Source organism: Toxorhynchites rutilus, chromosome 3 (genome assembly GCF_029784135.1).
Source record: "Toxorhynchites rutilus septentrionalis strain SRP chromosome 3, ASM2978413v1, whole genome shotgun sequence".
In the NCBI taxonomy this organism is placed as follows: domain Eukaryota; kingdom Metazoa; phylum Arthropoda; class Insecta; order Diptera; family Culicidae; genus Toxorhynchites; species Toxorhynchites rutilus.
This window is the reverse complement of record NC_073746.1, coordinates 214,105,535-214,117,729: the sequence shown is the minus strand read 5'-3', so window position 1 is coordinate 214,117,729 and position 12,195 is coordinate 214,105,535. Positions and strand designations below refer to the sequence as shown.

Genomic DNA, 12,195 nt, shown 5'->3' with positions numbered 1-12,195 from the left:
ACTTTAAAAAATCATGACTTGAAAACGATAAATAACACATCTCTGATTTTTGGATATGTTATGTAAAAAAAACCTTAGCTTTCAAGAAAAAATATAAAAACATATAGCATCCTTGGTCCCGAAATCATGTGAACTATAAAATACTAATACAATAAATAATTACGAAGTCAAAATCCATTTTTTTTTTCGCAAGTCCAAAAGCCTTGGCTTTAATTTTATGTATCGATCATCTGAATGGGTCCAGTAGATCAAAAGTTATGAATTTTTGTGGAAAAAATTGATTTTTCGAACCAACGGTTAACTTTGAAATACATAACTCAAAAACGAGAAAAAAAACGCCTCTCTGGTTTCGACATATGTTATGTAAAAAATCCTCATTCAGCATTCCAGAAAAAATATAAAAAATATAGCGCCTTTGGTCCCGAGAATATGAAAACAATAAAAACGAATACAATCAATAATAACGAGAGCAGGATTCCAATTTTCTGCAGGTATAGTATTTTTTCAAAAATACTATACTGAATATTAATGTAAACAACTTGTAATATTAGACTTGTAGATTTGTAATTCTATATTCATTAGGCAACAGGAATCTACAAGTTACAAGACTAATGTTGTTAGTGATATTTCGATTATGCAACAAGCCCCTGGCGGGTTTCGTACCGAAATAACCCAAATGGGTATGCGTTCACCATTAATAATCTTACAATTGTCGTTTATTAAAGATTATATATTTGATGATAGGCTTCATAACATTCCCTTCTCTGCATGGGCTTTTCGAAATGATGGGAAACGCGACATCTGCTTAATTAAATACCTACATTCTGATTAAATCTGAACGCGTTCTAGTGCGGATAGAAGTAGTCACTTTTTTCAAAAGTATGATTTCTATCAATAATAATGAGATACAGTTTCAGAAAATACAGCTTAACAATAAACATTTGACTGAGAAAAAACTGACTGGGAAATTGTTTCTCCGACCAAATCCTTATTGGTAGATAGTTACTTACCCACGTTAAGTGCACTCGTCTCTTGAGTATAAACTAGATATAGAAATTATTTTCGTTGATCGGTCGCCTTAATATTAACCCCGTTCTATCGTCTTTCCCCTGCTTTCAACTTGCTATTTTTTCCATGTTGCGAATAGTTATAGTTAGAAAATAACGTATGTGAGAGAATATGGTGTTGGTATGAGATATGTGGGTCTGTGTGAATGAGTATCATGAGTACAACACAACACTTTCAGAAGTATAACTCAGATATTACCCTGATAGTCAACTATGTTATAAGATCTTTAGCAACAATGAATTTAACACTTGTCGCGAATACAATCGATGTAAACTCAATGAAATTATTCATCGAAATGGGGGAAAAGTTAGTGCATGTCATGCATTAATTTCACTTAGAAAAATTTTACTCACAATAAAATATATTTATTCCATCACCTCACAAATACTTTCGCAGCGAAATGGAGCCAATGATGTCGATACACGAATTTAATCAGCACCAACAGAATCTAATGTACCAAGAAAACATTCGACAGCGGCAGAGGCAGCCACTGCCTTTTATCCCGGGAACATCCGGGTATTCCAACGTTCCACCAGAACTCCCCGCGAAGCCCCCCAAAAGAAGCATGCTGAAATCTCCATTGAAAGCGATCAAAAACGTGTTCATGCGGTCAACGAGACCACTTCGTAGACAGGTAAGCCTTGCAGAGGCGGATAAAAAATTGCGACCCATCTTGAAGCGACAGCATTCGATGATGGAACCACGATCGACACGAATGATGGACACACGATTCCAAGAGCCTCTATATGATCCCCGTCAGTATTACACCCAGCAGCACTACTATGGCGACGCCAGGCATATGGTGGCGCCACCTCCAATTCCTATGCAAGGTTATCAAAGACACGAACCGTATAATCCCAATGACCCTAATAGCACCTATCAAAATCTAGAAACTGAATCGATATATGGCAATTATGCTGGCCCTTCATATTATGACCAAGAAAACCTGTACGCGAATAGAGCACTGATTGAACTGGAACGTTCCCGTCCGCCAGCCACGGGGCCAAGCACAACCGGACGAAGAATAGTTCGCCGCCATAGCATGGCCGATAGACACGCTGCATCACCTAGCTTTAGTCATATGAATCGACGAATGATGGGTTCGGGAAACCACCGCGTGGAAATTAATACTTCCCTAAAGGGTGAATCTATCTACCAGAGCAGAAGCGGTTCGTACCTGTACAACGATGCGCACGATTCATCGCAACGTGCACTAAACGAACCTGTGTATCAGTCCAGGAAGGAGATGCATAGAGATCATCTCTATCAAAGTAAGAAACAGATGCAAGATCGAATACAGCAAAGTCGGCTGGAGATTCAACAGAATCAGCAACAGGAGCCGAGTGACTCTTCGTGTAGTTTGAATCGGATGAGAGATTCCGCTGAATCAAGTTCGAGTTCGACTCATTCCCCCGGAAACTCTATATACTCTTCTCGTAAAGAAATGAAGGAAAAGGGGATAAAACCTCGCACTCAATTCAGAGATCAGATCAATCAGTCGAGACGCGAAGCAATGGAATCTATGGCTGAACCTGATATCGTTTTGAAACGGGAATTGAAACACGAACCAATCTATGAATCTAAAAATGAGATTGAAACGACGTCATCTTTGAACCTTAGTAAGTTGCAGATAAGTGAGAATATTCTAGAACTGAATATAAGAGAAGATGACCCAATGAATAGAACAAGCATCGATTACATTACGAGGGAAGATGACACACGCGCTAGCAATGAGAACGATCTAAAAGGGGATGGGGATTTTTGCAAAGCTGCTCCTCTTGCCGTTTCGGAGGATGACGATGAAGATGAGACTCTTACCAGATCGAACGCAAACGAATCCGATCTACAGAAGGAAGCTGCTGTCGTTTCGAGTCAAATGAAAGTAACTACTCCACTCAGTTCGCGATCTACACACATTTCCAACTTCCTGAAACGCACGGCACCACCGCCTCCAGCATTCCAACCGCCACCGCCGCCGCCGGCGCCAGCGGTATCCAAAGCATCACCAATTAGCACCACACCGGCGCTTAGTAGCCCCCCGGTGCAAGATATGTACACGAGTAGAACATCAATCGAAACTCAGTATACCTCACAGATGAGTCTTCCGATTGGACCCCCGAATGCTCACAGCACACCGTTTGCCAGTGAAATGTCAATTGGCTTACCACCGCCGCGACAACCGATCACCAGACGGGGAGTGTTCGATTCATCGGGGGGTACCCTGGCGGACCACATCTGGAACGTATCGCTGCAAATCCCTCCGGGTGCCATTCCGACCGGCGTCAAACAGGAAATCTATTTCACCGTAACGGACCCACGATTGAGTGAAAGTGTTGGTGGCCCACCGTTGGACATGGAAAACGGTTGGTTCCTCTATGATTGTACGATTGTTTTTTTGTTTTTAGATGTATACAGTAGCTCGATGTTTTCCCGATGTTTTATTCTGAGGCCAAACGCGTTTATGTATATTGCAAAATTGCTTTTGATTTTTATTTTATTTTGAAATATCTCTTGAAATGTATATTCAACGGAAGCAAATTCAAACCTAGATAATGTTTTGTTGTTGGCTATCCCGCAGTATGCATAAACAATACCTATGATATTTATTTTCTATTATTAGGTATCAGTAGCTTTACTGTATTTTAACCTCCATTACTCTATGTGTAGTGTATCAGAAAACATTGTTAAGAACAGCGTGTGTGTGAGTACGTGTTTGTGTGGAACGTAAATACATGTAGTTTGCATGCTATGTATATTTGTCTAAGCTAATGGTAGTTGGTTAGTGATCTTTCATGTGTTATGTAGTTATTCATGGTTGAGGTTGTAATTTTTATAGCGTATCTTTTCATTTAGAAATCCTATTCGAATGCAGCGTAACCGGGACGAACCAAAATACACTTCTTCCATAATACTGTATCGTTGACAAGTTCAGTTTATTGATTATCAAACCATTAAAAACAGCTCCGATCTCTCGAGATATAAAAAAGATCCATTTGAGTTGCGTGAATCACTTTGGCACACCCCTTTACGTTTCACCTTCTTATTTCATGGGGAATCATTTGAAGAAATTCATTATTTATTTATAATATTTGGCGCACAATTTAAAGGGTCCCCCCTTTCGCGACTTTCCAATCTAGTGGACTGATCCGGTGGATTTTTTCAGCATGTAAAAATGAATTATCTAAATTGTTTGGTATCCGTATTTTGATATCTCATTTTTTTCAATATTTCATTATTTTTTGAATAGTGATTTTTGTTGAAAAAAAAGCAAATGGCGAACGTTTTTGCAAATTTTTCGAATTTTAAAGAATCGCAACGTTTAAAGTGAAGCGAACAAATGTACATGTTTTCAGTATTGCTGTTTAGGTTCTGTCCGAAGAATCGAAGGCATTTCTTCCGAATGATCACATCCCTCGGGAATCGGTGAAAAGATAATTTCCGGGATATGTTTTCATAATTCGAGTTGGACTCGAGCTCGTTCATCAATGTTCGAGCACTCACGCATCCGGGTGCCACACATCGAGCCATAGAGTTGTCTGAAAATGGAAATATTTTATATATTCCCTCGTAGTAGAGCCGCCGTAAAAAGACCTGTTTCATAAAGGAGCACAGAAACAACACATCCTGGGTACTAGTTCCGTGACGTATTTTCAAAAAAAGTAACAAAACACGTAATATTCGCAACAAAAAAAAACACTTGTTATGAATTGCTTTGCGAACGCTGCTTTCCGTCAAAGCTAAGATGTCATAGTTGAGAGTGTATAAGTGAATCGTGTCGTTATACCCTCGAGTCCAGATTATCTTGTCATAAACGTACCCTTGCCGTACACTGTCCGAAGGTCAAATATTTGACACTTTTTGACAGATGAAGTTTGGTCTGAAATTTGTACAAACACTATTTTGTTTGCCACTCTTCAATAATCAACAGTGGCAAACAATGTCAAACATCGACCATGGAAAAAATCGTAATTAAGTAAGGTAACCTAATCATGTACCGACAGGATTGACGAATGGACCGATAACATATTTTCGGTATCCAATAATAAAAGATTTGCTTGTCGTGTTTTGTGTCGAATATATTTGATCATTAGGGTAAATCGCCGAATGTTGAACGCCTAAGCTAGGTATATTCATATATTCTTGATTTCTTCGTGATAACACATGACATTACTGAAAACTCCCCAGCATCACTCTATAGCAACCATTAAGCGTCATTTTTTATTATATTTATTGTATTAGACCATTTGCATTGTTCAAGAAAACATATTTTTTCAATGGTGTTCTGGCACCCAAATGTTGAACACATATTCATCCATTCAACCAAATGTTGAACGATCCTCGCTAGATGTTGAATAGTTAGTTTCTCTCCTCAATAGCGTTCGTTCGTGAGACCAAGGCACTTAGGTTGGGTTTAGACTAGGAATATATTCATGTGAAGAAATATGATGAGATTTATAGATATCGCATCACCCGTTAACACTAGCGTGAACTTTTATAATGAATATATTCATATTTTCGGTGAATTTAATCACCTGAAGTAGAACTGCATCCAACTTTAGTGATTTCTCACCAGTGAGAAATTCACAAGCGTTTACATATGCTGAATTTATTCAAGTTATAAGTGTATCATATTTATTCTCACCCGCTTACACCTGTTTTTACGTGAATAAATCCATCTATAGCTATAGATCTCCCTAATGTAAACCCGCCATTAGAAGTATATCACAAGCAACAAAACAAAACACAATACGATTGTGCGAAACATCGCTTGTGATCAGTCTGTCTCTTTCACTCTTCAGGTAAATGATTTCCCTTCTGCTTTCTTTCGTACTGTTTTCATATACCGCTCCCCTAACCAACTTAGACGGCCTCACCTAGTATTATATACCCGCCTTGCGTGAGACTAACCGGTAATGTAAATAAACCGAATGACGAAAGCAGGGAAGCCAGATATGGGTAAATTGAATAACATTTCGTTTTATTATTTTCTTCGAAGTTTTTCAATTTGCAAGAATTAAGTAAGAAGAGAAAAAATGACTATAGTCGCATATTCAAAATAATAAAAGGATAAAATTGAGTATGGTCACATATATTAAATTGTTTACAAAAGTGAACGTTTCGGGTACATCGGACTGTTGTCTTTGGTATATTTTTTCTTTTGTTGATTTGCACACTAGAAAACACCAATTTTATTGAATTTCAACTGCAGTTTTATTCACACTTTACATTTACACATTTTTGAACAAAAACGATATATCATGTTCTTCAAAAATTTCTGGCTCTCCTTCTAATGGAAAAGACAATTTGAGGTTATGGGAGTGTTCGACAAATGGAATGGATGAAAAATGACAGAATCTAAAAATGTATTTTTCATATAATGTTTTAGTGTAACAGGACCCCGGATAATTGAATTGAACTGTAAAAGCATTCTATCAGGCGTTGTGAAAAAATAGTGGCAGTGAAAAATTCGCAGCTATTTTTATTATAATGCTTATTTTGAGGATGCACTTTCTTATTTCTATTTATTGAAAATTGCAGTGCCAAATGATCATTGATTAAACAATATTTTTAATCGCATTTTTCAAAGGTAAGGGTTATGTAAATGTTATCAATTGAGCAACATAACATGAGTAACTTTCAAACGCAGATGTTTATGAAGACAGTGTTTGGAAAACAGCAATTGAAATTAATTTCTAGCTAGAATTCCTCAGACTGTTCAACATTTGGAAAGCTCAATAATTAGCGAGATACCCTACACGTTGATCAAATTTTATTTTATCTCAAAATCAGAGGTGTGTTCTTTTTTGCTTTTTAGTTTTGATTTTTCGAATTTTTAATTTTTTTTTTAGATGATCGATATATCAAATTAAATCCAATAAACTGAACTTCTTTGGAAAAATATATTTGCGAACAAAATGAATTTTGTTTTTGTGATTATCGATTGCATCTGTTTTTTATAGTTTACATGGTTTCGGGACCAAGGGCGCTCATTTTTTTTTATATATTTACTTAAAAGCTGAGGTAAAAAACATATCCAATCAGAAATGTGTTCTTTTTCGTTTTTAAGTTGATTTTTCAAAGTTAACATGTTTTTAGTCATCGTTCAATTCTTCTATGCGACTACACTGCATAGGTCCAACTAGAATCCAATTTAATCGCTAGTGTGGTATTTTTTCAAAGGAAACAGTTTAAAGTGCCTTAATTTGGTAGTCATCTGACTCGGTACAGTAGTTCAAAAGTAATGAATTTTTGAAAAAAGTCATTTTTAGGATAAAGGTAAAAAAGATTATTTGAATCATCGGTTAAATTCGAAAAATCATAACATAAAACAAAGAAGAACACACCTCTGATTTTGAGATACTTTATGTAAAATTTTTCTATATTTTTTCTAGAAAGCTGAGGATTCTTTCTAGAAAAAATATAGAAAAATATAGCACCCTTGATCCCGAGACCATTAAAACCATAAAAAGCCAATACAATCAATAATAATAAAAACTGAATACGAAGTGATTGGCTTTCTTCTGATATGTCGATCATTAGAATCGGTCCAGTAGTTCAAAAGTTATGAATTTTTGAAAAAAGTAATTTTAGGAAAAAAACGAAGAAAAGGTATTTTTCGGACCACCCTGAAACGGAAATGGTCACCTAACGAAAAAAAATCATTTGGGTCTAACTTACCTAATCTACCATTTTTCACGAAAATCAGAGAACCACAATATCGGTTTGGCATGGAATAACTGTATGAGGGCATCGAGCTCTATTGAAATTTTAATCCAAATGTTACACTTGGAAGGTTAACGATATAAAAATTTAAATATAAATCATTTTCATTTGACGATTTGATAATTTCGCGTCAGTGTAAAGATTGGCTCAGGAAACACCTCATTCGGTCCCAGAATCGAAACTAACTGCTCAAGCATATAGTAACGCGTGAATTTATTCAGGAAATTTAATTTAAGAAATTAAGTTTGTTACATAACGATTACGGCTACCCCTTCCCCCCTACATCACATTAAAGGCTGATTTAGACGATGCCAGTCAGCGCTCTAGTTGAGGTATCCAGTGAACAGAGAACAGACACTCTGTCCAAGTTACTTGTACCAGTATCGAACAAGTAATTGGCCTCTAACTTGAACAGAGTGTCTGTTCTCTATTCACTGGATACTTCAACTAGAGCGCTGACTGGCATCGTCTAAATCAGCCTTAAGTAACACAATCTCGACTCAACTACCACCTCTCTTGCCACGTTACGTAATTTGTGCACGATGCCAAAGAAACGTTCATCTTTTGAAGCCAAGAATAAATCCAACCAGTTTATTGATACCTTGTTCTGAACTAAAGAGTATTCCTTCCTGCATCGATCGATACAAATTCTTTACCGAAAAAGCACGGTCTGGGCCATAAAGCGGGCGAACCAGCATTTCGTATCCGCTGTTTTCCAAATAGTTTTTAACTCGAACAGCAACATGAGGTCGAACGTTGTCATGATCGAGTGCTATCAGCTCGTGTCTGGTCGCATAATCTTTTTGGATCTGCGTTTTGGATTGTCGTATTAAATCCATCGTTCTTCCCTGGTGAAGATTCGATACAAAGAAATAGGTGGGTTATATCTTTGATAGCAAGGCCTATATGATGCCTAGACCGTCCTTTTACGTTTGATATGATGCCTAGACTTACCAAAATATGTGAACGGAAGAGTTGTGAAACGATCATTGTATTTTACATTTGCCTCTGAGATTATTGCATCTCTCATGTGTACGTACTTCTCGAACCGCGAATTTGCTTGATTTGATGAACTTCAGGCACTCAGTTTCGACTTTAACATGCACGTTCATCGTTGTTGAATCAATCGATGTTATCGCAGCAAATGGTTATGCATAATGGTTGCCTAATCATCAAACGGTATGCGTAGAAATTCAGCGAGCAACTGGTATGAAGGCACATCTTCCAATGCAGTCTTGAATAACCGAGCCAAATCGTTGTGTTCGTACCCGCTTTTAGGACAACACATTCCGGAGTATAAAAAATGCATGCGGGTACAGAAATACCCCCAACTTGCATGAATCAACAACTTCAATTTCTACTTTTTATACTATAGAGGCTTTAAACTTGAAAGTTCATTCGCCTCTAGTATCTGAAATGACGATTTTCACAGGCTCCTCAGTTCAGTTAGTACGAGTAGGGGAGACATTTCACAGGCTCCTCAGTTCAGTTAGTACGAGTAGGGGAGACATATAAGGATTTGATGGCGGCCCGTTGGATGGGCTTCGAATCAATTAGATAATATCGTCAACAAAGATTTTTTCATATTTTTTTGTTTTGGACGTTTCTTTACGAGAAAGAAAAGATGTCTGACTTTTGTGGTTTTTCTAATCCGAACATATTCGCATAGCCTACTTGCAGTTATAATAAAAATGAAAATTCATGACATACTCCATCATTCCAGCCATCTTATGTTGGCCTGACTAGTTCAATTAACATTTTTCTTTCCTTAAACTAAATTTCTAAAGGTTCGAGTGATTTCAGTTGTTGTGAAGACGCGACAGAAGCACGTGATTGGCCGCAACGATCGGTTTGTTATGGTTTGCAGGGCACTAAACTCGTTGTAGAGATTATTATTAGTAGACCAGAGTTTCATCGTACAGTAAGTTACATTTAATGCGACATTTAGCTAATTGGACAGACCTGTAATGCGACACGTTCAATTGGACATTTTTACCTCTAATTGGACATTTTTGTAAACATCGAGTTCGGGGCCTAAATTATGGCCCCGCATTGAAAATCGCCACCAGACGTCGACACTGTTCCGCTCTCATCGCCAATGTCCAATTACATGTCAAAATCGCCTCCAATGCGACGCTGACGTGTGCCTCGGCATGTCGCATTAAATGTAAATAACTGTATAGAGATAGGAAAGACCAGGTGGTCCAGATAGAATAGAGATAGGTTATGAAACCGAAATTGCCGAAATTGTCTCAATTTCCAGGATCCGGACCATGATTCTTCGGTGTTTGTAATAGCACAATCTACGCCGCAAGTTTTAGGGTTGAGGATCACTTGAATAATGTCGTTAGAATGAAGATTTTTCTAATTTCTGTATTTTGTTCAGTTTTGTAATTTCTTTATTCTGTTCTAATTGTGTTGTTTTGCGATTGGTTCTGAAAATTGATACGATATCGATGAGAAACATAAACATACTCTTCGAAGAACAGGATTACCGGATTTTTTCGCTTGAGGAAATTTAAGGATTCCTTACATCGCTAGATTCGTAGCTTCCGGATGCGGTTAGTAATCATGTGAACATTGAAACAAATCTGGCCGAAAACGTCACTGAGGAGTCTGTACAATCTCTTATGGCTGAAGTGAAGCGCAATGTTCGAGATTATTATATGAATGCAGAAAGATCATATTTTAATTTTAAAGCTTTATGGCTTATTTTTTATTTTTTTGAGTGCCCAGTTTATTGCGAATTCAGACCTTAGACCATAAATTCAGGTTCTTGATCGGTTCAGCGTACTCAAAACAACTTGAAAGCTTTCGAAAGGGTTCTATTGAAGATTCTTTTACAACGTGTACTGTAAATCATCTAAACGACAGTCTGTCATTCGCTGAAACGTTTTGAGAACATTTAGATTCAGTAAAAATCAACGATTTCTAGAAGCCAGCACAATACCAACAAAAAAAAATTTGTGAAATTGGTGCGTAGAAAAATTCATACGCCCGTAAGAATTTTCCAGAAATTGACCATTTTGAAAATATAAAAGTTTCACAACAATTTTCTATGATGTTGTATCACGTATTATGATAAACTGCATGTTTTAGTAGTGTTTAATTTTTTTTGTCAATTAAATATGTTCATAACTCCATCCTTATTCTCACACACAGGTGAAACAATGCTTTCGCCACTAGTTATGTGCGGCCCACAGGGGACGGAATTCCTGCAGCCGGTGACACTCAACATTCCGCACTGTGCCAGTCGCACTGCATCGCTTGGACTTTCACTGAAGGCGACGGATAGTGAGAAAACCTTACAGACAGACTGGGACAACATTGATCTGCCAACCAATGCGGCGGCGCATACCGTCTCTGTCAAGGTGGATCATTTCTAAAATTTCGTGTTAGAAGCATTAGAAGGAATCTCTTTTTAGTTCTAAGATGTACAGATATACTATCTCAGTATTGCATAGTTACTCAAAACTTTTATTTGTGCCTTCAAATTGATTAAATAGGTAAACATCGTGAGGATCGTGTAAGTATAATCGTTTGAGTTGTTCCAATTGCCATCAAAACTAAAACATCAACCTTATATGACATAATATATTTTATATTGAAAATCATTGCCATTACGACACAAGTTTGCACATAGTCCAAATTCCTAGCTCTTTAGTTGTATCTATATAAGTCCAGTTTTCAAATAATAATCACTAAATAAATTTGAAAAACATCAGCAACTTTTACATTACACACACACATACTCCCGTTATCGATTTATATGTGCGCCGGTATAGTCATGTACTAGCATATTTGTGGACAGCACAAAACGAGAATGTAAGATAGATACTATTGGAATACGCATGTAAATTATACTAAATTTGCCACGGTAGGTGCAGAATATATGGTTTTGTAGAATAGTTCACATGATTTTTCGAGATCCGAAATCAACTTGTAATGCTGTTGTCATAAATTACTTTGGGAAAGGAAGAACAAAGTTGTATTCGACCTCTGTTCTGTAGAAGTGAAAACGATTGGTCCCTAGGTAGGGAAATGAATCGATGAAGAATGGTGATGAACGTTGATAACATGTCGAGTTTTCAAAAACAAGAGTGTTTGATCTTCTGCTTTAAAAAAATGTTTATAAAGTCAAAGATAAAAAACACTGTGACGCGCCGAAAAAATTCGAGGAAAAAAGTCTCAAGAATGTGTACGAGACACGACCGCATTGTTGATGTACGATTCCACTAGGCTTGCTGATTTTGGATATACAGGGCGGACTCGACTATATACAGTCTATGATTTGTTTTCATTGTATATAATCGAATCCTGTATATAATACTGCCAAAACATTTTTTTATTGTTTTTTATGCATGTTTTTTGTTTTTTGAATATAAAAGAAGAATTTGTTTTTTT

At 37.0% G+C, this 12,195-nt stretch overlaps 1 protein-coding gene across 11 annotated transcripts in view; it reads left to right on the top strand.

The window, feature by feature from the left end:
- The window catches only part of LOC129776724 (tight junction protein ZO-2), a 139,953-nt gene extending 128,254 nt beyond the window's left edge, over positions 1–11,699 (top strand). For 10 of the 11 annotated variants that reach the window (XM_055782534.1, XM_055782533.1, XM_055782535.1 and 7 more), the window contains 2 exons: positions 1,465–3,431; positions 10,954–11,699. In XM_055782534.1, the coding sequence (XP_055638509.1) occupies positions 1,465–3,431; positions 10,954–11,177 (2,191 nt within the window). In that variant the 3' untranslated portion in view covers positions 11,178–11,699. The remainder of the gene's footprint in view (positions 1–1,464; positions 3,432–10,953) is intronic. The other variant, XM_055782538.1, reaches the window with a different exon arrangement.
- Positions 11,700–12,195: the final 496 nt, after the last annotated feature.